Source organism: Eptesicus fuscus, chromosome 12, assembly GCF_027574615.1.
Source record: "Eptesicus fuscus isolate TK198812 chromosome 12, DD_ASM_mEF_20220401, whole genome shotgun sequence".
NCBI classification, from domain to species: Eukaryota; Metazoa; Chordata; class Mammalia; order Chiroptera; family Vespertilionidae; genus Eptesicus; species Eptesicus fuscus.
This window is the reverse complement of record NC_072484.1, coordinates 33778182-33801270: the sequence shown is the minus strand read 5'-3', so window position 1 is coordinate 33801270 and position 23089 is coordinate 33778182. Positions and strand designations below refer to the sequence as shown.

General features: G+C 46.8%; 1 protein-coding gene and 1 non-coding gene across 2 annotated transcripts in view; both read left to right on the top strand.

Moving 5' to 3' along the window:
* The first annotated feature begins 933 nt into the window (after positions 1-933).
* Positions 934-23089, top strand: part of SNTA1 (syntrophin alpha 1) — a 29837-nt gene continuing 7681 nt past the window's right edge. The window contains exons 1-3 of the mRNA XM_008149731.3: positions 934-1357; positions 5421-5606; positions 22558-22762. Of these exons, the coding sequence (XP_008147953.2) occupies positions 1048-1357; positions 5421-5606; positions 22558-22762 (701 nt within the window). The 5' untranslated portion in view covers positions 934-1047. The remainder of the gene's footprint in view (positions 1358-5420; positions 5607-22557; positions 22763-23089) is intronic.
* On the top strand, positions 4504-4618 carry LOC114234496 (small nucleolar RNA SNORD22). Its single transcript, XR_003620706.1, has one exon. It is a non-coding gene; the product is annotated as a small nucleolar RNA SNORD22 (small nucleolar RNA).

Here is a 23089-nt window from a genome sequence, read left to right as displayed (position 1 = left end):
ACCCACCCACCCACACCCCTGCCTTCCCTCTGAGGTTCAACACGTCTTCACATAGATTTAATTCTGACACATCCCTGTGAAAATAGATATTATTATGACTCCCATTTCACAGATGAGGAAACTGAGGCTTAGAGAATTGAAGTGATGAGACCAAGGGTGACATGGAACTAACAATGTCTGAGCAGGGATCCTAAACCAGGTCTCCAGACGTCCAGACTCAGAGCCCCTCCTTCCAGTCGACTTCCCTCACACCGGGAGTAGTTTTGGATTCTTATCCAGACAGGTCTCTCATTGTGGGACTTCAGGCTTTTATGTCTTCGACTGTGAACAGAACAGGGAATTAATCTTCTGAACTCCCTTGGAAGTGGGGGACTGTATCCCCCTGAACCTTAAACAGAACCAGCAGTGCTCTCATCCCAGCGGGCGTGGCCGCCATAAGCCACGCCCACACCAAACCACGCCCACAGGCAAAAGCTCCAGACCCAGAGTGGGAAGCCAGTTCCTTCCAAATTTCCTCCCCTAGCAACCAAACTCGCGGCTCGGTTCCTTGCTCGTAAACCCAAGCCCTGACCCGGGAGTCCAGTGCTCTACAAACCTAGCCCTGCTGCAGCATTCCAAAGCCTTGCACCAGGATTCCTGTGTCTTTTTCTTGTTTCTACGTGCGTGAGCTATGGTCCCGGACCCCGATGACCGTGTCTCCTCACAGGATCCTAGAGCTCCGCTCCCAACACGAAGGCCCACCCCCTTATGGCCCCGCCAAGCTCTCACACCTCACCGGCTCCACGCCCAGACGCCCTTTTCATCTTACCACTCTCCAAGTGGTCCCACACTTTACAATCTTCGGATCCTGGGCCCCGCCCCCGCCCCGCCCCACCCACCGCTAGCCCCGCCCACACAGCCCCGCCCCCAGAGGCTCCACCCCCAGCGGTCCTGGGCTGGGTGGCGGCTGGCCCAGCCGGGCCCCCGCTGCCCTCTGCCCTGGGCGCTCGGCTGGAGCGGGCCGGGCACTGCGGGGCAGGGCGAACGCGGCGGCCCGGGGGCTCGAAGATGGCGTCCGGCAGGCGCGCCCCGCGCACCGGGCTGCTGGACCTGCGCACCGGGGCGGGCTCGGGGGCAGGCGGCGAGCGGTGGCAGAAGGTGCTGCTTAGTCTGGCGGAGGACTCGCTGACCGTGAGCCCCGCCGACGGCGAGCCCGGCACGGAGCCCGGCGCCCCGCGGGAGCCCGAGCCCGCGCAGCTCAACGGCGCAGCGGAGCCCGGCGCGGCGACCCCGCAGCTTCCCGAGGCGCTGCTGCTCCAGCGGCGCCGTGTGACCGTGCGCAAGGCCGATGCCGGCGGGCTGGGCATCAGCATCAAAGGTGGGCGACGAGGCACCGAGGGCGTAGGGGTCTTGGGGGCTGGCAGCGCACCGAGGACGTGGAGTTGGAGGACTCCTGTCTGGGGGTAAGAGGGTTCGAGGGGACAGAGGGAACCGGAGCACCAAGGTCGTCGGAGAGGGTTTAAAGAGTCCGATGGCTCAGTCGAAAGGCACAGGTGTGGAGGGGGTTGGGGACGCCCAAGGACACGTGGGTGGGGAGTTCTGTGTGGAGGCATAGAGATCTGAGAGCAGTTACCATTCAGGGGTTGCATGGACATCAAGGACAAGATGGGCCCCAGGAAAGCAGAGGATGGAGAAAAGGGATTGAGGCCTGGGACTGGGAGGTTACTAGGGCAGGGAGGAGGAAGTCCCTGAGACACAAACAAGGTGGAGGCTACGGGTAAGACCTGGAGTTCAAAGCATAGGGGTCAATTGGAGACTAGGCACCTGCTGGGCTCACAGACAAGGGGGCAGGAAAAGACACAGAAATATGAAGACCCAGTAAGGCTGTGTACCTAGGCAAAGAGGTGAGTTTGAGGTGGGTTTGAGTTTCCTGATCTTACTATCTCCTCCTTGCACAGGACTGAGAGGGGTGGACATAGACTTGTTACTCCTTCCTCTCTGGGAGCTCTCAGCTCCCAATATTGACAACTTTTTGTAAAAAATATTTTTATTGATTTCAGAGAGGAAGGAGGGAGAGAGAGAGAGAGAGAGAGAGAGAGAGAGAGAGAGAGAGAGAGAATCATCAATGATGAGAGAATCATTGATCAGCTGCCTCCTGCATGCCCCACACTGGGTATTGAGCCCACCACCAGGGCTCGTGCCCTGACTGGGAATCGAACCGTGAACTGATTCATAGGTCGATGCTCAACCACTGAGCCACACCGGCTGTACCTGATAGCTTTTTTTTAGGGTGCAACCAGACTGTTTTTGAGTCCAGGATCAACTATGTGAATTCAAATCACTTCCCATCTTTGAACCTCAGTTTCCTCAACTATATAGTGAAGCTAATAATCTAGTTGTGATGTTTCTATGAGCACAGGAGTCTAAAGCATTCACCCTGCCAGCACATAGTAGGTGCTTGGTTAATTATTGCTGTTAGATGAGAGGGAAAATGGAGGCCAGGAAAGATTCCCAAAGCAACGAAAAGTAGTGCTTGAAATCCCTGCACACCCCCGGCTATTGGGTTCACAGTTCCTACCACAATTACTTTTCAGGGTCTCAGGCCAACACTACTATCATTCTGGATGTGCTCTGTTCCCCCTTCCTGGTGCTGGCTCTGTTCCTGTGCTTCCAGACCCTTTGGCCTGAGTGAGAGGGTAGGGATGGTGGTAGCTCAGCTACCACAGTGTGCTAAGTGCTACAGTACTCTAGGCTCATGATCCACTTCATCCTGGCAAAAAGTGGTAAAAGGTAGGGAGCATAATCAATATTTTGCAGATAAGAAACTGAGATTCAGAAAAGAAACCATTTCCCCAGGATTCCACCGTCAGTGAGTGGCCGAGCTGGGATTTGAACCTTAATTGTCAGGCCACTAGATAGTGCCAGGGGAGTTGGTTCTTTCCCATGGAAGGGCAAATCCCCATGTAGTGACCCCTAAAAGAGAAAAATGATAATCCAGGGAGTGGGCATCAATCTTAGCCCCAAACTCTAGCATGGGGTTAAAACAGATCAATCCAGAAATTGTACACTTAATGTGTCAAAGCAGGAAGGAACTTAGAGTTCATGTAAAGTTACACTTTGTAGATAGACAAACAGACTAGGAGAGAAGCAGGGACTTTCCAAGGTCACATAAAGTTACACCCTAGCACCATACTTCCAGGTGGTAGTGAAGGTACTTTCAGGAGGCATTAGGGGAAGTACCAGCTCCATTTAATTCTTCATGTATGTAGGTTGCACTCCTGTTACTATGATGACCTCCCTTCGAGGGTCCAGTCCAGCCCAAGCAGCCAGGAATGACCACAGTTCCACATTGAACTGAAGTTCCCAGTTTCAGGCCAAGCAGGACAGATATAAATAGAAACCTTTTCCTTTCATTGGCCTCAAGCTCTGTGCAGAACAATAAGCAAACTGTTAGGTCTGCATGGGGGTTAGGAGAAACTTCCAATTCTACAGTTGCCACACATTTATTTTGTGACCTTGGAATAATGACCACCCCCTCTCTATGCCACTAGTTCATCTTCAATATTTCAGGGATGGACCAATGGTGTGATATCTGAGGGTCCTACTTGCAGTCTGCCGTAGAGTTAACAGTATTGGTTCTGAAGCTGAGAGACCTACATTCAAATACATACTGGCTTTGCCACTTACTAACTGGATAACCATGGGCAAGGGGCTTCTCTTCACACTTCAGTCTTCCTCCTAGGAAACTGAGCATGTCTGTGTGATTGGGGTGTTGTGAAGATGCAATGAAACACCATTCACAACATTTGGTACTTGGAACTAACAGTAACTATTATTACTATTTTTTATTTTAAAAGAACATTCAAGAATTTAGCAACAAAGCAATTCAGTAAAATGTATTAGCTATTTATTTACTTATTTATCTAGGCTTTTGAAATCTCTAGATTTTTAAGGCCTAGGTCTAGATCCTGGATTGTAAAATTTGGAGCCATGGCAATAGCTAATCCCATCATAATGCCAGATTAGGGGTATCAGTGGGTTTCCCTCACTGTGGGAAAATTGCTTAAAACCCAAAATATGGAATACAAACACAGAATTGGGAAGAGAGGTGCACAGTCTGGGTTTGAGTGATGGTAGGAGCTGGCTCCAATACACCACGGATTTCTTTTTTTTTTTTTTTAATATATTTTATTGATTTTTTTTTACAGAGAGGAAGGGAGAGGGATAGAAAGCTAGAAACATAGATGAGAGAGAAACATCGACCAGCTGCCTCCTGCATGCCCCCTACCAGGGATGTGCCCGCAACCAATGTACATGCCCTTGACCGGAATCGAACCTGGGACCTTTCAGTCCATAGACCGATGCTCTATCCACAGAGCCAAACCGGTTTTGGCCCAAAATATGTATCGAAGGAAAAATTACTGAAGCCCCTTGTAAATTACTCAAACACTGGTGAACCCCCAAAGCATCGGACCAAAAGATCCAGTGACCAAACTATAACATCATGAATTTAGAAAATGACTTTCTCAGTGAGGAAACATTCACATGTCTTAACTCCTGTCCTAGTCCCAGAGCCTGTAGAGGTGAACCCACTGGGGAGAAGAGGAAAGTTTGTTCCAGAAGGAACTGTCTAAGGCAGTGGTCGGCAAACTGCAGCTCTGTTGACTAATGAGTTTGCCGACCACTGACCTAGACTCTCAATGCCAATAATTACAGGCTGTTGTTGTTCCTTGTGATTAAGCCCCTATGCCAGTGGTCGGCAAACTCATTAGTCAACAGAGCGGCAAACTGTGGTTCGCGAGCCGCAGTTTGCAGACCACTGGTCTAAGGGATCATAGGATTTCTAATCTTGGAAAAGGGAAGAATAAATCACTTGTTGAAAGATTGCATATTTTTTCCAGGTCTAAAGAAAAAACAAAGCATGTATAATGGAATCCAACTCTTGGAAGACAGCAAAAAAGGAATTTTCAAAGAATTTCTTGTACAATCTAGCTGTTCAAATTTGCATATAATCATTTCAGTCTTTATAAACAAAACTTTTTTTAACCTTCAAAAATGACTTATTAGTATTATTTACTTATTTATATGTTTTTTTTTTATTATCTTAAGTTTTACATATGTCTCCTTTTTCCCCAATTGACCACCCCCCCCCTCCCCCCCGCCGCCTCCAACCATTCCCACCTGGGCAAGCCCTCACCGCCACAGTGTCCATTGGTTATGCTATATATGCATGCATACAAGTGCTTTGGTTGACTTATTAGTATTATTAATGTCCCAAACTTCTAAGATTCTTTACTGAAATTCTCTTTACCCTCCCATCTCCCCTTTCCCAGCACTGGGCTGGACACTGCGGGAGGCCTTCAAAAATAATTTTGCCTCCATGTGATTCCCAAGGATTGGAGTGTCTGCCTCAGTTTCATCCTCTTTCTGTGTCTGTGCAGGGGGCCGGGAGAACAAGATGCCTATTCTCATTTCCAAGATCTTCAAAGGCTTGGCAGCTGACCAGACGGAGGCCCTCTTTGTTGGGGATGCCATCCTGTCCGTGAATGGGGAAGACCTTTCCTCTGCCACTCACGATGAGGCGGTGCAGGTTCTGAAGAAAACAGGCAAAGAGGTGGTACTGGAGGGTAAGCACTGGGGAGCCGAGGGTGTTTAGCTCGTCCCTACTGCCTCCAGGCCTCGAGCAGTGGCGTCTGGGAGGTGGGCAGGATTGAAAACAGAAACAGAACTTGGGGACCTGCCTTGAGACTGCATGGGATGGTGGGAGAGCCAGCGCAGAGCCAGACAGACCTGGTTTTCATTTCCTCTTTCCCACTCCCTATCTCTGTGGCCTTGGGTAAGTTCCTGTGCTGTTGTTTCCTCATCTGTAAGTCAGGTCTGTAATTTCTGCCTTGCTGGGTTGTGTGAACAGGACAAAAGGTCCATGGCAGGATTTGTCACTCAATGAGTGACTCAGGGGAAGAGAGAAGGTGAGACTGGAGATGGGACTGCTAAGACTCTTTCCTGAGGAACCAGGAGAGCTCTTAAGTTCCAGTTCTTCTAGCACTCAGGGGCCCAAAAACCCTGGGGCCCATTCTCATTTGGGAGAAGACTTGGCCTGTATGTAGCAGAATATCAAATGAACGAGGATCAGAAAGGAAGTGTTTTTTTGTTTTGTTTGTTTTGTGGGTGGTTCCTCTCCACTATCCCCTCACTGTGTGGTCTTGGATGAGACCTTTGCCTTCTCTAGGCCTCAGTTTCCCCATTGGTTGTTATAGGCCTCTGCTGTGGTTGTTGCATATCTGCCTTTTGCCATCTCTCTCAAGAGATTTCTGCTTTGCTCAGCCCTTTCCTCAAACTTCAGTCTGCAATTTCCGGAAGTTGTGGGGGCCTGAGGAATGTGTCTGGCTCTTGGCCCAGAACAGGCACAGGGAGGTGGCGGGGGCTGATGGAGAATGCCATGCTGAGCTGAGCCCCAGGCCCAGATCCTGACAGGTTGCCTTTGTTTCCCCAAATGGGTCTCTAAGGGGCCACAGAAATAAACAGGCTTTGGGTGATCGTTGGCATTCTTGTTCTCTCTCAGTTTTTGTTTTTAATATTTTTTATTGATTTTTTTTTTTTTTTTTTTTTTTAGAGAGAGAGGAAAAGAAAAAGAAAGAAGAGAGAGAGAGAGAGAGAGAGAGAGAGAGAGAGAGAGAGAGCGCGCAAAGAGAGCGAGAGAGAAACATTGCTGTGAGAGAGAAACATCATTCAGCTGCCTCTTGCACTTGCCCCGACCTGGGATTGAACACGCAACCTGGCTATGTGCCATTACCGGAATCGAACCTGCCACCTTTTGGTGCATTGGACGATGCGCCAACCAACCAAGCCACATGGGCCAGGGCTCTTTAAGTTTTGTTTAACTTTTACATTTTAGGTGTATCTATTTAAATGCTACTGGTGCAGTTTATATTTTTATTTTTTGGTACACTTTTAACATATACAGTTTATTTATTTATTTATTTATTTATTTATTTATTTATTTATTTAGAGAGTAAGGTTAGTAAAGCTGGGGACAGTGAAACAAGGAAGAGCCTAGGATAGAAGAAGCAACAGGAGAGAGACTAGGTGGGGCTGCTTTGGTTCTCTAGAAACGTTAAGGGAAAGCAGTGAGCAAAGGCCCTTCTGTCAGCTCACTGGAGAGTCAGAGAAAAGGGGGCCTTGGGGACAGGTTCTGGGGGTTAGCCCATTGCTCCCCTGGTTGCAGGTCTGTGGGGACCCTTAGAGTTTAGGCGATGCATGCCTGTGGGGGAAGGAGAGGAGGAAGGGAAAGGCGCAGGAGTGCTCCCGGGAGGGAGAGAGCGCGCCTAAAGTGTATATTTTTAAAAAGCTGACGCTGCAGTGTTGGTCCCTAAAAGCTTAAGTACATCAATCATATTTTAACAGCAAAGTTACATTAATGATATGGCTATAAGATACTTTTTCTCCCAGATGTCTTATTACTTTGATATTTATAGCCATTAATGCAATTTGAAACAGTTGAAATTTATCAAACTGTCATATTTTTGTTGACTTGAAAAGCTCTTTTAGTTTTTGCTGTTTGAAAGTCTAGCCTATAGATGGCAAAATTTCTACTATAGACACATTTCTAATCCACACGGAGGTCCCCCTCAGCCCCTCACCTTTAGGTTGAGAATGTCTCTATTTGGGTTCTCAGTGTGGATCATTCTGAAAAGGTAGCATCTCTGAGTGTTAGATGCTTGAAGCATCTCCTGGTTTAGGAGCTACTAGTAATATCCAAACCTTCCATCTAACTCACTTACTCTATTCCTTCTTCACTAAGACAAGAAACATTTGCAGAGACCTACTGTGTACCTGGTGTGCAGAGCATTGAGTTAGAAGCTGAACTAGACCCAGGCTTCTCCTGAAGGAGCTCACCATCTGGTAGGAGAGATAAAACATAAGCACTGTCTCTTCTACACAAACTATTTAAAAATCAGTTTCTAAACTCCTGTCTGCTCTGTGGTGAATCTCTGGCCTTGGTAAGACCTTTGCTTCTCTGGGCCTTAGTTTCCATATTGGCTAGGGTTAGATTAGATCAGAGATAACCAATAGCTTTCATTATGAATGCCACCTTCTCTGATGGTCACCAGGAGTTCCGTATTTAGGACTGGGAGGTCTTGTCTGGACTCAGCAGAAAGGAGCTGGAATTGATTAATAAGGTCTACCATGGATATGGCAAGAAAGAGAAGTAACCTGTGTGCCATCCCAGGATTGAGGGTCTCTAGTGCTATGTTCTCTGAGACTTCATAGGGCAAGATCTTTCCTTGGCAAATCCTGCTTCAGGTCTCCAGGTGGAACTTGGCCTCTCTCTTTTTTAAAAAAAAATATTTTTATTGCTATCAGAGAGGAAGGGAGAGGGAGAGATACAGAAACATTAATGATGAGAGAGAATCAATGATCAGCTGCCTCCTGCACACACCCTACCAGGGATCGAGCCTGCAATCCAGGCATGTGCCCCAACCTGGGAATCAAACTGTGACCTCCTGATTCATAGGTCGACACTCAACCATTGAGCCATACTGGCCCGGCAAGCTTGGCCTCTCTGTTGCCCAAGAGGATTTGGCACATAGTAGGCACTTTATAAATGTTAGTAACTCCCCTCCTGTTTCACTGCATTTTTATAGAATTGATATTATTTTCTCCTTAAATGTTTAATAGCATTCTCCAGGGAAGCCACCTTTATAGAAAGATTTTTAACTCCGATTTAAATGTTGTTAATAGGGTAGTTTAGAGGATCTATTTTTTTTCTTGAATGAGCATTGGTAGTTTTTGTCTTTCAAGGAATTTGTCCTTTTCATCCAAGGTGTCAGATTTATTGACATAAAGTCATTTATTATTCCTGCCTTTTGGATGAGAGCCCTCTTTTGCTTTCTCTTTTTCTCCTCTCCCTTTATACTGCTCTACTCTGTGGCTTTGAAGGCACTTATTGGGGAGACAGCTGAGGAAACCTACCAGGTCACCAGCGTGTCACACATGCTGAGATAGGTTCTGCCCAGGGATTGGAGGAGGAAGTGGTTTCTTCTCTCTGGGTTGTCAGGAAAGACTTCCTGGAGAAGGGGATGCTGCCACTTTATGAACAATAAGCAGAGGTGAGTACGGGGTGGAGGAAGGCGTTCCAGGCAGGGGAACTGTGTGAGCAAAATCATAGAGGGGTAAAGTGACTTGACTTTAATAATTTAGCTTTATCTGAACCTATGGTATGAGGAAGGAAGTGAAAAAAAGAGAAGGCTAACTAGATTGACAGATCCTGCAGAGCCAGACTAAAGGAACTGGACTTTTTCTGGAGAGAAAGGAAGAGCCATTACAAGTTGTTCGGCAGGGCTCACATGGTCAGCTCTGAGCTTTAGCAGCATCACTCTGGTTTGGAGGGAGGCACAAATAGATGCAGAATGGCAACGAGGAGGCGAGGCCATGAACAGGAGGGAGAAGGTGGTGGTTTGATTTAAGCAGCCTTACATAAGAAGAGTTTGGAGGTTGTGGCCTTCTTTGTTAATTTCCCCCAGCTTTTTCTTAGTTGAAGTCTCCTTTGAGTTGCTTTCCTGGCCCAGCCAGCTTATGGAAGGAGGTCATTTCAACCAAGGCAGTAAAGGGGTGAGAGTGGGCACTGAGGTCAAAAATCTTTGAGTTACACGGGTGATCTGAGAAGCTTGGAGGATGTGAGGGAGCTAACATGCTGGGTTGTGGCTGGTCCTTGAGATTTGGAGGAATCTGTGTGGAGAAGGTAAGAATTGGGCAGTGGCCTGAGTCTGGAGCCAGTGCTCTTGAGAGCCTCTCTGGGGCTAGGTTCTCCGCTAGAACCCAGTCACTGGTCACATTATTCAGAACTTCCCTGCCCCTATCTCACTCATAAACTACCTCCAAGGGGCCATGGAAGGGTGGCCTGTCCTTTGTGTCTTAAAAAAAAAAAAATTAAAAAAAATATATATATATATATTACTGATTTCAGAGAGAAAGGGAGAGGGAGAGAGAGATAGAAACATCAATGATGAGAATCATTGATCTGCTGCCTCCTGCATGCCCACAATGGGGATCAAGCCCGCAACCTGGTCATGCGCCCTGACCCGGAATTGAACCTTGACTTTCTGGTTCATAAGTTGATGCTCAACCACTGAGCCACACCAGCCAGGTTGGTGACCTATTCTTTGGATGAGAAGTTGGCAGGGCAGCTGGGCATCTTTCCTGAGACCTGGGTCTTGGTAGGTACAGAGCTTCCTGAGAATGTCCTGGAAGGACAGATGTCACTGACAAACTCTGGGTGCCAGCCAGATCCCTACTTCTTTGGCCTAAGTCAGGGGCTCAGCTGAGCATCAGCAACCCTAGTCTACCTTCTGTACCTTTTCCTCTGGGAGGTCAGGGGCTTGCACAAATGTCTTGAACCTGCTCTCAGTTGCAGGGATGTGTTTGTGACCAGTCTGGGCCCAAGCTGGCAGCCAACACACCTCTGCCTGCTACTTAGAGAGGCCCATTGTGTGTACAGACCTGGAGCCAGGGCCAGCCTGGGCCCTTGGGGACTAAGCCTGTGGTAAAAGAGGAACAGCCAAATGCTTCCCCTCCCTCCACCTCCAGTGTGACTGGCAAGACAGAGTCAACAGTGAGCCTGTGATGCATTAAAATATAATACTAAAGGACAATACAAATTAATGAAGTTAATTTTGGTACTTTGTACAAAGGGGAAGTACATTCCACATAAAGATCAGGCTTTTAAAAGATACAGGAATAGCCTTAGCTGATTTGGCTCAGTGGATAGAGCATTGGCCTGTGGACTGAAGGGTCCTGGGTTCAATTCCGAGTTTTGTGCTTGATCCCGAGTAGGAGGTGTGCAGGAGGCAACCAATCAATGATTCATTCTCATCATTGATTTTTCTATCTCTCTCTCCCTCTCCCTTCCTCTCTGAAATCAATAAAAACATATTTAAAAAAAGAATCCTTTAAAAATAAATTAAAGACACAGGAATAGAGAAACATGTATATAAAAGGCACATACCGTAATAGGAATTTCTATAATCCCTGTTACAGGCAAAGTCACCGAGGTTTGTTGAGAATAAATAACTTTCTTCAAGTCATCCAACCAATAAATTGGCAGACTCAGAATTGAAACCAAGGTCAGTTTGGTTGCAGAGGCCACCATTGCCTCAGCCTTGAATAGTACCTACCTTGTATTGTTATTTGCAAGATTAAAAAATAATACATGTAAAATGTGTGTAACATGCTGAGTCCAGTGCCCGCAGTATAAACTTATTCATTTTATTTGCTATTTATAAGGATGAGACAATGCGCTTGAAGTGCATAGCACAATGTTTTCCACATGGTGAGCATTTAATAAAAGTCAGCCTTTATTATCATCACATCAGCATCAGCAGATTATTGTTTTCTCCAGTAAACTCCGAGGCCTTTGAGGGCAGGAATCATGTGTAGTTTGTCTCAGAGCCCCAGGCCTGGCACTGGGCCCAGCACACATTAGATCTTGGTGAGTGTTTGGGGAATGATCACTAGGGTACATCTCAGACCTTTTCTACTTTAACCTTGTCAATTGCAGTTTACTTTCCTAAATGTGTAAGGTGGGGCTCAAGACTCAAGCTGGGCTTCAAGGCTCAAGCTGGGCTTGACTGATTCCTGAGAATTTCTTTTCTTTCCTTTTCATTGAATTTATTGGGGTGACACTGGTTAATTGAGAATTTCTGTGATGAGTTCTTCTAACTCCAGGTCTAGGCCCCTGCCATCTTCTTCCCTGGGAGATGGACACTGCCAGGTGTCATGACTGAATTTGGCTCAGTGCATGACCACCATCAAAAGTGGGATCTTGCCCTAGCTGGTTTGGCTCAGTGGATAGAGCATGGGCCTGCGGACAGAAGGGTCCCGGGTTCGATTCCAGTCAAGGGCACATGCCCGGTTGTGGGCTCCATCCCCAGTGGGAGGCATGCAGAAGGTAGCCGATCAATGATTCTATCCCTCTTTTCCTGTCCCTTCCTCTCTGAAATCAATAAAAAAATATTTTTAAAAAGTGGGATGTTATTAACCATTGCAGCTAATTTGAGGTCACCCGAGTTGGCTTAGCTAAGTGATGCCATGCTCCTGAAGTGCCTGTGGGACTCTTGTCCTGGGAAGAAAGTCATGAATGTAGCTCCTATTCAGACCTCCCATGGCCACAAAGACCTGTTGTTCTAATAATTGTTTTCACAAGGGAACATTATTTGGCTACACACACACCACACACACCACACACCACACCACACCCACACAGTTTTAGGCCATGTGACTCCCCACAGACAAAATTTGGCTTAATGCAGCCCTGGCCTGTTCCCTGGATCTTGATTAAAATTCCTGTGGGGCTCTGGAGGGGGGTTCTGGCTTCGATTAGCTGTGTGAGTCTGGCTGCTGATGGTGGTAGAGGAAATAATAATGATAATGATGTAGTGTCTGCTGTTCATGCAATACCTATAGGGTACTAGACACTGTGCTAAGTGTCTTCTATGTGTTATCTCATTGATTCCTCAAAACCACCCCTGTGAATTAGGTACATTATTTATTCCATTGTGCAGGTGAGAACAATGAAACTCAGAGAAGTGAAGCTACTTGCCCAAGGTCACACAGTAACTGAGATAGAATTTGAGCTCAGATCTGTCAGATGCAAGAACCCATGTTCTTAAATATTTATACACCACTGCAAGTCATTTAACCCCTGAGACTCAGTTTATTCAATTTATTCAACTGTTAAATAAGGACATAGATCCATTTCTTGAAATGATGCGATTAGATGAAGATGTGTTTGTGAGAGTTGAGGTTGATGCTTGGTGCATAGTAGGCGCTCAATAAGTACTTCTTTTTAAGATCCTAGAACTCTTTGCTTCTGGAAGGGTTGATGAGGGTCTTATCCCAGAATCCTGGCTTAGATTATTTTGAATATGGTGGTATATACATATATTTTTTGTTTTTTTGTTAATCCTCATTTGAGTATATTTTTCCATTGATTTTTAGAGAGAATGGAAGGGAGGGGGAGAGACAGACAGAGAGAGAAACATCAATTTGAGAGAGACACATTGATTGGTTGCCTCTCATGCTCACCTGACCAGGGCCTGGGATTGAGCCAAAACCGAGCTATGTGCCCTTTACCAGAATTGAACCTGGGATCCTTCAGTCCACTGGCCAACGCTCTATCCACTGAGCCAAACCAGCTAGGGCTATACATATATTTTAAAAAGTAGACTTTCAAAAAAATTTAGAAAGTAATATATGCCTATTAAAAAAACCCAGGAGAGTGAGTGTAAAGCAATTGTCTTTTCATAGAGATAACCACAGTTGATATTTTCACATTCTTCCAGAAAATTTCCACATTTGTTTTTATCACTTAACAAGTTGAGGACATTTCCAATTCAGTACATGTAGCTCTGTTTCATTCTTTTTTTTGTTTGTTTGTTTTTAAGAAGTTCTAGAAAACTAGACTTTTAGTACTTCTTACTTGTATTTTTTTAAATATGTTTTTATTGATTTCAGAGAGGAAAGGAGAGGGAGAGAGAGATGGGAACATCAATGATGAGAGAGAATCATCGATCGGCTGCCTCTTGCATGCCTTCTACTGGGGATTGAGCTCGCAACCCAGGCATGTGCCCTTGACTAGAATCGAACCCAGGAACCTTCAGTCAGCAGGTTGATGCTCTATCCACTGAGCCAAACCAGCTAGGGCTGTGTTTCATTCTTTATGATTGCACAATATCATCCTATATAATAAAAACCTAATATGCAAATCGACCAAACGGCTGAATGACCAGCGGAACGACAGGTTGCTATGACATGCACTGCCCCCTGAGAGGGAGGCAACAAGCAGCAGTGATCAGGGGCGGGGCCAGCTGGTAAGCACCCTACCTGTCGCCTCCTGCAAACCAGCAGTCAGACATCCCTCGAGGGCACAGGCTGGGCTGAGGGACTGCCCCCGCCCCCACCCCCTGACCCCTGCATGAATTTCATGCACTGGGCCTCTAGTATCCTACCTAATAAAAGAGTAATATGCAAATTGACCGCACCTTCGCTACACCTACAAGACACGCCCACCAGCCACGCCCCATCAGCCAATCAGAGCGAGTATGCAAATAAACCCAACCAAGATGGCTACAGCCAGAGAGAGCAAGGTTTCCCAGGCAATGGAGGAAGCCAAGCTTTCCGCCTGCCCATGCTGGCCTAAGCCTCCACTCAAGCTACAAAGTTTCAATTATAGAAGGTAAACAAATCCAAACAGAAATGGCGGCAGCCACGGAGCTGGAGAGAGCAGGCCAGGGTTGCCCCCCGGCAATGGAGGAAGCCAAGCTTTCCACCTGCCCTAGCCAGCCTAGGCCTCCACTCCAGGCTACAGAGTTTCAATTATAGAAGGTGAATTAACCCCAACAGAAATGGCTGCTGGCCATGGAGCGAGCAGGAGGCTTGGCTCCGCTCCAGGCTACAAAGTTTCACTTGTAGAAGGTAAATAAATTCCAGATACCAGGGCCTCCTCTTGGGTCGCCAGGGGGCGTGGCTGGCCTGCAAACCACCACAGGCCCCTTGCTCAGGTCGCCCCACACCCCAAGGGAACCCCCATCCTGATCCGCGACACCCTTCAGGGCAAACCAGCTGGCCCCCATCCCTGCACCAGGCCTCTATTCTATCTAATAAAAGAGTAATATGCACATTGACCATCACTCGAACACACAAGATGGCTGCCCCCATGTGGTCAAAGATCCTGCCCCATGTGGACACAAGATGGCCACCACAAGATGGCCAGCAGGGGAGGGCAGTTGGGAGGCACCAGGCCTGCAAGGGAGGGCAGTTGAGAGGGACCAGGCCTGCAAAGGAGGGCAGTTGGAGGCAATCAACCCTGCAGGGGAGGGCAGTTAGGGGTAACCAGGCCGGCAGAGGAGGGAAGTTGGGGGCAAACAGGCTGGCAGGGGAGCAGTTAGGCATCAATCAGGCTGGCATGGGAGTGGTTAGGGGGTGATCAGGCTGGCAGGCAGAAGCGGTTAGGGGTAATCAGGAAGGCAGGCAGGCGAGCAGTTGGGAGCCAGCAGTCCTGGATTGTGAGAGGGATGTCCGACTGCCCATTTCGGCCCGATCCCATTGGGCAGTCGGACATCCTAAATGGGCAGTCGGACATCCCTCGAGGGGTCCCAGATTGGAGAGGGTGCAGGCTGGGCTGAGGGACACCCCTTCCCTCCGTGCACGAATTTCGTGCACCGGGCCTCTAGTTATTGATATTTGTACATTGATTTAACCAATATTTACTGAGTCCTGTCTGTGTTCCATGACTAGATGTAGGCACTGGTGATATAGCCAAGAATAAAACTGAATTAGGAGCCCTGGCTGGAGCTCAGTTGGTTGGGCATCATTCTGTGCACTGATAGGTTGTTGATTTGATTCCTGGTCAGGGCACATGACTGGGTTGTGGGCTTGGTGCAAGAGGCAGCCTATCGATGTTTTGCTCTCACATTGATGTTTCTCTCTCTCTCTCTCTCTCCCTCTCCCTTTCTCTCTCTCTAAAACTAAATTAAAAAATATAAAGTTAAAAAAGAAGACCGAGTCAGGAAGCTCATATCTTGTATTTAGCAGCCTCTACCCATGGACATTCAAGTTGTCACTAGTCTCTTGAACCAAAGACAATAGTGCTGTGACCCCTCTGTGCACTTATGAGCATTTATCTGAAGCAGGGCTCCTGCAGAGGATATTATTAGATCAAAGCATTCACATGCCTTTAGGATCTTGATAGATGGTGCCCTTTATGCTGCATAAGGGTGTGGTGAGGTGAGATTCTTTTGCTCAGAGTGTGGCAACCTAGGCTCTGTTGTTCAATCCTGCTTCAGGGCCTGCCAGAGGCTGGGGACTATTTATAGTCCAGCCTTGCTAGACCAGCAGGACTTTAAAGGTCATCCCTTCCAGAGCCTGTTGGAATCTCATGTCCACTCCATACCATCCTGGGTGGCAATGTGGGCAGCCCTGACTTGGGTCTTTATAGTGCTTTACTCAGCTGGTATATCAAGTGCCCGTTATTTAGGCAGAGAAACTCAGGCTCAGAGAGACCTTGGGACTTGCCAAGACCAGAGAGCAAGTGACAGGGCCTGGATTACAATCTTTGTCTGTCTGTAACTACATTGTGTCCTCATCCCCTTATACTGTTACACTAGGAACAGCAGCAGAAATAATAACTATATTACTTATTGAAGATCTATTCCATGCCAGGCGGGGCGAAGTGCCTTTCAGGTGTTGAATATCAATATTCTGGAAGTAGATGTGTTTTGCTCCCATGATAAAGATGAGAAAATAGAGGCTTACAAAAGTCAAGTCAGCTGTCCAAGGTCACAGAGCAAGGAAGTAAAACCCAAGCCTATATCACTTCAGAGCCCAATTTGATGTCTCTTCAGGCTGTCAATATTAATTCATTTAACAAATTTCTTATTTACTGATTACCTGGTATATGGTGGTACTATTCTAGATGCTGGGGATACCCTAATGAACAAGAAAACAGGTCTCTGCCCTCAGAGGACTGACATTTTAGTTGGAGGAGAAAGGCCATTAACTAGTAAACAAATGGACAGATCATGTAATTTCAGGTGGGGGCTAGTAAATCACGTACTGAACAGATAAGGAACAGCTTGAGCTTAGAGAACAGGCTTCAGCCAAGACTCAGTGCCAAGATATTCAGTCCCAAACACTTACTGAGCACTGGGATAAATACTGGGGATACTGTATTGAGCCAAAACAGATGCATTCCCTATCTCTTCTCAGCCTTTTGGCTAAGATCAAATGCAGATGTATCTCCTTTTCTTTGCTCCCTGGGCCAGACAAATGGTCCTGCCTTGTCTGTTCCTTGTGTTTTTAGAGAAGCCTGGGTCCTTGGGGCCCTGGCTTCGCCCCTTGGGAGAGCTGGGACTTGGGGCCTCGGGAATGGGCAGTGTTTATATCTATCTCAGCTTCCCTGAGGAGGAAAGGCCCATGTGTCATTGCTTTATCAGGCTTCTGGGCCAGGATCTTGGCTGGGGTGGGTGTGGATACCAGCTGTGTCTATCCTTGGAGTCTCAAGAATGCTGGCCACAGGGCCATGGTCGTGTCCTCAGCTTTCCAGGCCATCGCCTTTAGGCAACCTGGCCCTGCTTGCCGAGTGACTCAGGTAGAAATCAGAGCAGAGAGGAAGACTCAGAGCTGGGCTATTTATGGTCACACTCCGGGGCCCCCATGACCCCACCCCCATTGGTTTGTGAAATCCAAGCCCTGTATTGAGTGCCAGCTGGTGTGCTGTCCATTTATAGCATGTTCTTGTGGGAAAGGAGAAGGAGGACCCAGTTCTGGAACGGCCTGGGTAGGTGAGCAGGGGCTCTAGCAGTTTTTCTGGCTTCAGAGTTGACAAATGTTCATTTGTGGAGCACATAGGATAGGAGATCCCTGCTGCATTCTGGGGACACAGAGATGAGTCAGATGAGGTCCCTACCCTCACAATGCTCCCATCCTGGTGGAGGACAGATCTCCACACAGACACAGGAGACTAGGGGACTGCAGAAGTGATGGCTGAGGTGGAACCAGTGTGGGCATCTGGGAAGGCTACCTAGAGGGTTGAGTTTGAGCTGAGCTAGGACCTCTTGGAGTGTGGCACCTTCTCCCTCCTGGTGAACAAATGTGCCCTGCCCTGGCATTCATGGAAACTGACTCTGGGTTTGAACCAAGCCCAGTTTCTGTTCTCTGGGAGTTCCATTTTGGTGGGAGAGACAACCCCAATGCACAAAATAACAATAGTGTTCTAAGAAGTGTGGGCAGAGGTGGCTAATAGCTAAGAAACATATTTCTTGAGTCCTTAACTTGTGCCACATGTTTTACATAATCTCACTTAATTCTAACATCTCTCTAAGGCAGACAATGCCATCCCTCTTATATTTTATTAGTATTATTATTTTTGATCCTCACCTGAGGACATTTAAAAATTTAATTTTTATTTTATTTATTTATTTATTTATAAAATAGATTTTTATTGATATCAGAGAGGAAGGGAGGGAGAGAGAGAGAGAGAAACATCAATGTCAGTAAAAGATGAATGAGCCCTGGCCGGTGTGGCTCAGTTGGTTAGAGCATCATCCCATACACCAAAAGTAGTGGGTTTGATTCCCAGTCAGGGCACATACCCAATTGGGGGCTCAATCCTTGGTCAGTGCACGTATGGGAGGCGACTGATCATGTTTCTCTCTCACATTGTTTCTCTCTCTCTCTAAAAATTAATTAAAAACACAGCCAGTGTTGCTCAGTGGTTGAGCATCAAACCATGAACCAAGAGGTCATGGTTCAATTTCTGGTCAGGATACATGCCCAGGTTGTGAGCTTGATCCCCAGTGTGGAACATACAAGAGGTGGCCTATTGATGATTCTCTTTCATATAGAGCTGCTATAGAGCCTAAGACCATCTGAAAACACAGATATTTTCATTACGATTCATAACAGTAGCGAAATTACAGTTATGAAGTAGCAACGAAAATAATTTTATGGTTGGGGGTCACCACAACATGAGGAACTGTATTAAAGGGTTGCGGCATTAGGAAGGTTGAGAACCACTGAACTAGAGGGTGAGATTAGGGATGTGGCAGGAGGTAAAGCCTGAGAAATAGGCAGGGCCCAGGTCCTGGAGAGCCTTGATGTTGGATAAAGGATACAAGGAAGCCAGAGCAGGGCTTTGAGTAGGGTAGGGACATGGCTAGTTATAGCAGAGAGATCAGATGTACCCTGGGCAGGAAGAGGGGAGTGGGGAGGCTATATTAGTTAAGATGCTTTTGTCTGCAAATCATAGGAACCTGATCCAAAGGATTTTAAACATTGAATAAAATGTGTCTTATTCACTCCATACCTAAAGGTAGCTTGGTTTCAGGGTGATTAATTTAAGGCCTTCCCATTCTCCGTGTGTGGACCTCAACCCTTGTGGTCAAAAAGTGACTATCATTGCTCTAGGACCAATTCCCCTTCCAGCAAGAGAAGAGGAAGGAAGGGAGTATACTTTCCTTCACACCTCATTGGCCAGAATTGTATCATCTGCCCCTTTCTAAACGAATCACAAACAAGAGGGATGGAACAATTATGATTAGCTTTGGCCAATCAAGATTTCCCCTTGGGTTTGGGAGAAGCCCAGCCTGTGGGGCTCAGGGTTCTGTTGGCAAGGAGAAAAGAGCAGGGGGATGGCTTGAATGTCATATAGGCTGTGATGTGTCCCACCTTCATTGTCCCTTGAGACATAATCTAACATTCAGTTCTGGGGTAAGTCATTGCTATAATGATGATGTTGAGTTCTTTTTAGTTCTATTTCCCAAAACTTTGGGCCTAGGCTTAGTTCTGTCACAAAAAACCTATTCTTATTTTCAACAAAACTTCTCTTTCAACCTCAGTAGAGTTTCTAACTCCCTCTCACTTTCGCCTCTGTTTGCCTTGGATCCTAGCTGAGCCTCCAAGGGAAGTCTCCTGTGACAGAACTAGCTTCCTATCTGGTTCTTCCAGGAGAGAGAGAGAAGTATCAATGATGAGAGAGAATCATCCATCAGCTGCCTTCTGCATGCTCTGCACTGGGGATCGAGCCTGAAACCTGGGCATGTACCCTGACCTGGAATCGAACTTGTGACCTCCTGGTTCTAGGTTGATGCTCAACTACTGAGCCACATTGGCCAGGCATAACTATTTCCTCTTGGTAATGATTGTGCTAAAAGTGGGCCTGCACCCTGCTTGGGTCAATAAGATATAAGGCTTCATGGAAATACTAGTATTTACCTCTCTGATAAGAAGAAGGTGTTAGGAGACAGTCTTTTCTGCCTGTCTCTTCCCTTTCTGCTTTGGATGTTGACTGGCTTGAGCTGTGGCCATTCTGTGGTCATGAGAATGGCAGGGCCAAGAGAATGGCAGAAAGGTTTACCCTGAATCCAGTATCACTGAGCCACTGAACCAATCCTGAAATTGCCTTCCTCTAGACTTCTTGTTGTGTGAAATCATTAATATCTTTATTGCTTAAAGCATTGTTATCATATGTTCTATTATTTGCAGCCAGACTTCAACAAATGATACAGCAAGAATGACCCAAATGTTTTATTACCAATCAACCTTAATTGATTGGTAATGGCTGCCATAGAACACTTATTGATTAATGATATATTCCATGAGCAAGGGATAAAGAAGTGGTAGCATGTCATATGTTTACCATTCCAGTCCTACCCCTATAGGGCTAGTCCAATACCTGATACATAGCAGGTGCTCAAGAAAACTGACTTGTTTCTGAATCTCTACTCCCACAAAGCTCTTCTTAGATCAACCCTGTCATTGTGTTGCCTTTTACTTTTAGCTGCTAGTATTAGTGAGATCTTCTTTTTCTAGAAAGGCATGAGATCCAGGTCCTGATCACGACTCTTTTTTAAAATTATATTTTACTAGAGGCCCAGTGCATGAAATTAGTGCACTCAGGGGGTCGGGGGGTGTCCCTCAGCCTGGCCAGTGCCCTCTCACAGTCCTGGATCCCACGGGGAGTGGGCCTAAGATGTCAGTCGGACATCCTTAGCACTTCTGAGGTGGTGGGACAGGCTCCTGCCACTGCCGCTGTGCTCGCCAGCCATGAGCCCAGCTTCTGGCTGAGCGATACTCCCCCTGTGGGAGCGCACGGACCACCAGAGGGCAGCTCCTGCATTGAGTGTCTGCCCCCTGGTGGTCAGTGCACATCATAGCAACCAGTCATTCTGCCATTCGGTTGATTTGCATATTAGCCTTTTACTATATAGGATTGATTTTTTTTTCAGAGAGGAAGGGAGAGGGAGAGAGTGTTAGAAATATCGATGAGAGAGAACTATTAATCAGCCGCCTCCCGCACACCCTGCACTGGGGATGTGCCCACAACCAAGGTACATGCCCTTTACCAGAATCGAACCTGGGACCCTTGAGTCCGAAGGTTGACACTCTATCCACTGAGCCAAATTGGTCAGGGCTGATCACGACTTTTTTGGTTGCAAATGCTGTAACCTCTGTTGACATGGCAGCCTGACTTTATAAGGGACGAGTATTAGAAACTGGAACATTAGCAGGTGTTTCCCTCTGTTTCTTGACGTGCATCTCCACTAATTTTACCTCTCTGCAAACCAGCTTTCCCCTCTTCTTTGTCCCCACAGCAGAAGGTGTTTGACTCCCATAGCAAATTTGTTCAAGACACCAGTCTCAATTGGGTAGCCTAGAGTGGGCTAGGTGTTCACCCATGGTCCAGCTAGCATAGCCAGGAAAGCAGGGTCACATGTCAGATCATGACTTTATGGGTCAGTTGGGCAGAGAAGTAGGTCTGGGCTGCTCTTCTAGCAATACAAAGATGTACTGTCTAATATGGTCATCATTTGCTGCATATGACTTTTGAATTTAATTTTAAATTAATTAAAATTAAATAAAAAGCTCACTTCCCTGTGTCTGTGTGGAGCTCCCACTAGGCTGAGAGCACTGTGGAGGTAGGTACCTTATCTGACTCATAAAATAAAAAATGCAATTCCTCATCTGTACTAGCCACATTTCAAATGTTCAATAATCACATGTGGCTTAGTGCTACTGTACTGGACAATGTATATATATAGAGAGAACATTCACATAATCACAGAGAGCTCTGTTAGACAATGCTATTCTCTAGGGTGTCCACTATACTCAGTGATGATTGTTCAGAGCTAAGAGGGCCCTTAGGCACCTATATTGGTTACGGTGCGAGTTATGCTGCTACAATAAGAGACCCATAACATACTATGGCTTAAACATGATAGATGCTCCTTGCTTTCTTAGTAACATTCAAGTAGGACATGACATCTTTAAAGTGTCAGCCTTCCTTAGAGTGTGGCTCATGTACTCATAGTTAAGATAATGCTCTACCAGTCTTTGTTCTAGCCAACTTAACCCTGTTGGGGAAAAAGAGGGTGAAAGGATCTGCCCCTTTCTTTAATAGACAGAACTTGGTTGTTACACACATCGCTTCTGCTCTGACCCTATCAGCCAGACTTGATCCCATGAGCACCTATATAGCTGCAAGGGAGACTGGAAAATGAAGTCTTAAGCTGGGAGGCTATCACTATACTGGAGGACAGTTAGCAGCCTCTACCACACGACTATCTCATTCAACCCCTCTATCCTGCAGATGAAAAGACTCAAGAGAGAGAGGCAGACAATGGGATAGTGGCAGAGCAGTAACATCTCCTAACTCCTCTCTTGGTGCTCTTTTACTGCCTTGCTGTAGCTATTGTCTGTTCCCTTTAAGCAGTCATCCCAAAGATCCAAACACTTCTACTTACATGGTTAGAACTTAGTCACATGATGACACGTAGCTGCAAAAGAGGCTGGGAAATGTAGCCTTTCTTCCAGGTGGCCATGTATCTATAAACGGGGGAAAAATGGGAGAATAGATGTTGGAATGCATCTAGTATTTTCTACCATAAAGTCAGAGACTTTAGCCTAGGGGAGGATAGTGACATTAGTCATAAATTGAACTCTTAATGAATTAGTGAAAATTGTGATGTGTGCTGCATGGGAGCCCATGTCACAGTGGTAACTGCTGACCTGTCCCCTGACCAGTCAAGTACATGAAGGAGGTCTCACCATATTTCAAGAACTCTGCCAGCGGGACCTCGGTTGGCTGGGACTCGCCTCCTGCCTCACCCCTTCAGCGGCAGCCTTCCTCCCCTGGCCCCCTACCCCGAGACTTCAACGGTGCCAAACACATGTCCTTGAAGATGGCATATGTCTCGAGAAGGTGTACCCCCAGTGACCCAGAGCCCAGGTAAGCCTGGAGTGGGGGGCACCTCAGACAGTCATGCCCTGGTGTTGTTAGGTGGTGGGGCCAAAGGAAAGATACGATGCCTGAACATGGTAGGTGCTTAAGAAATGTTTGTTGAATTGATACAAGAGTGAAGTTATGGGGATGAGGGTGTGCTTGCTTTTCTCTTCTTCCTCTGGGCAGTTCACATCTGAGGAGGAACTTTGAATATGGAGAGCCCTGAGTGGGATTCCAGTCCTGGTTCTCCTTGAACTAGTCCCTTTTCCTCACTGACCTTTAGATTTCCCATTGTGAAATAAGGTTGTCAGACTCAGTGATCCCCTCAAGTCT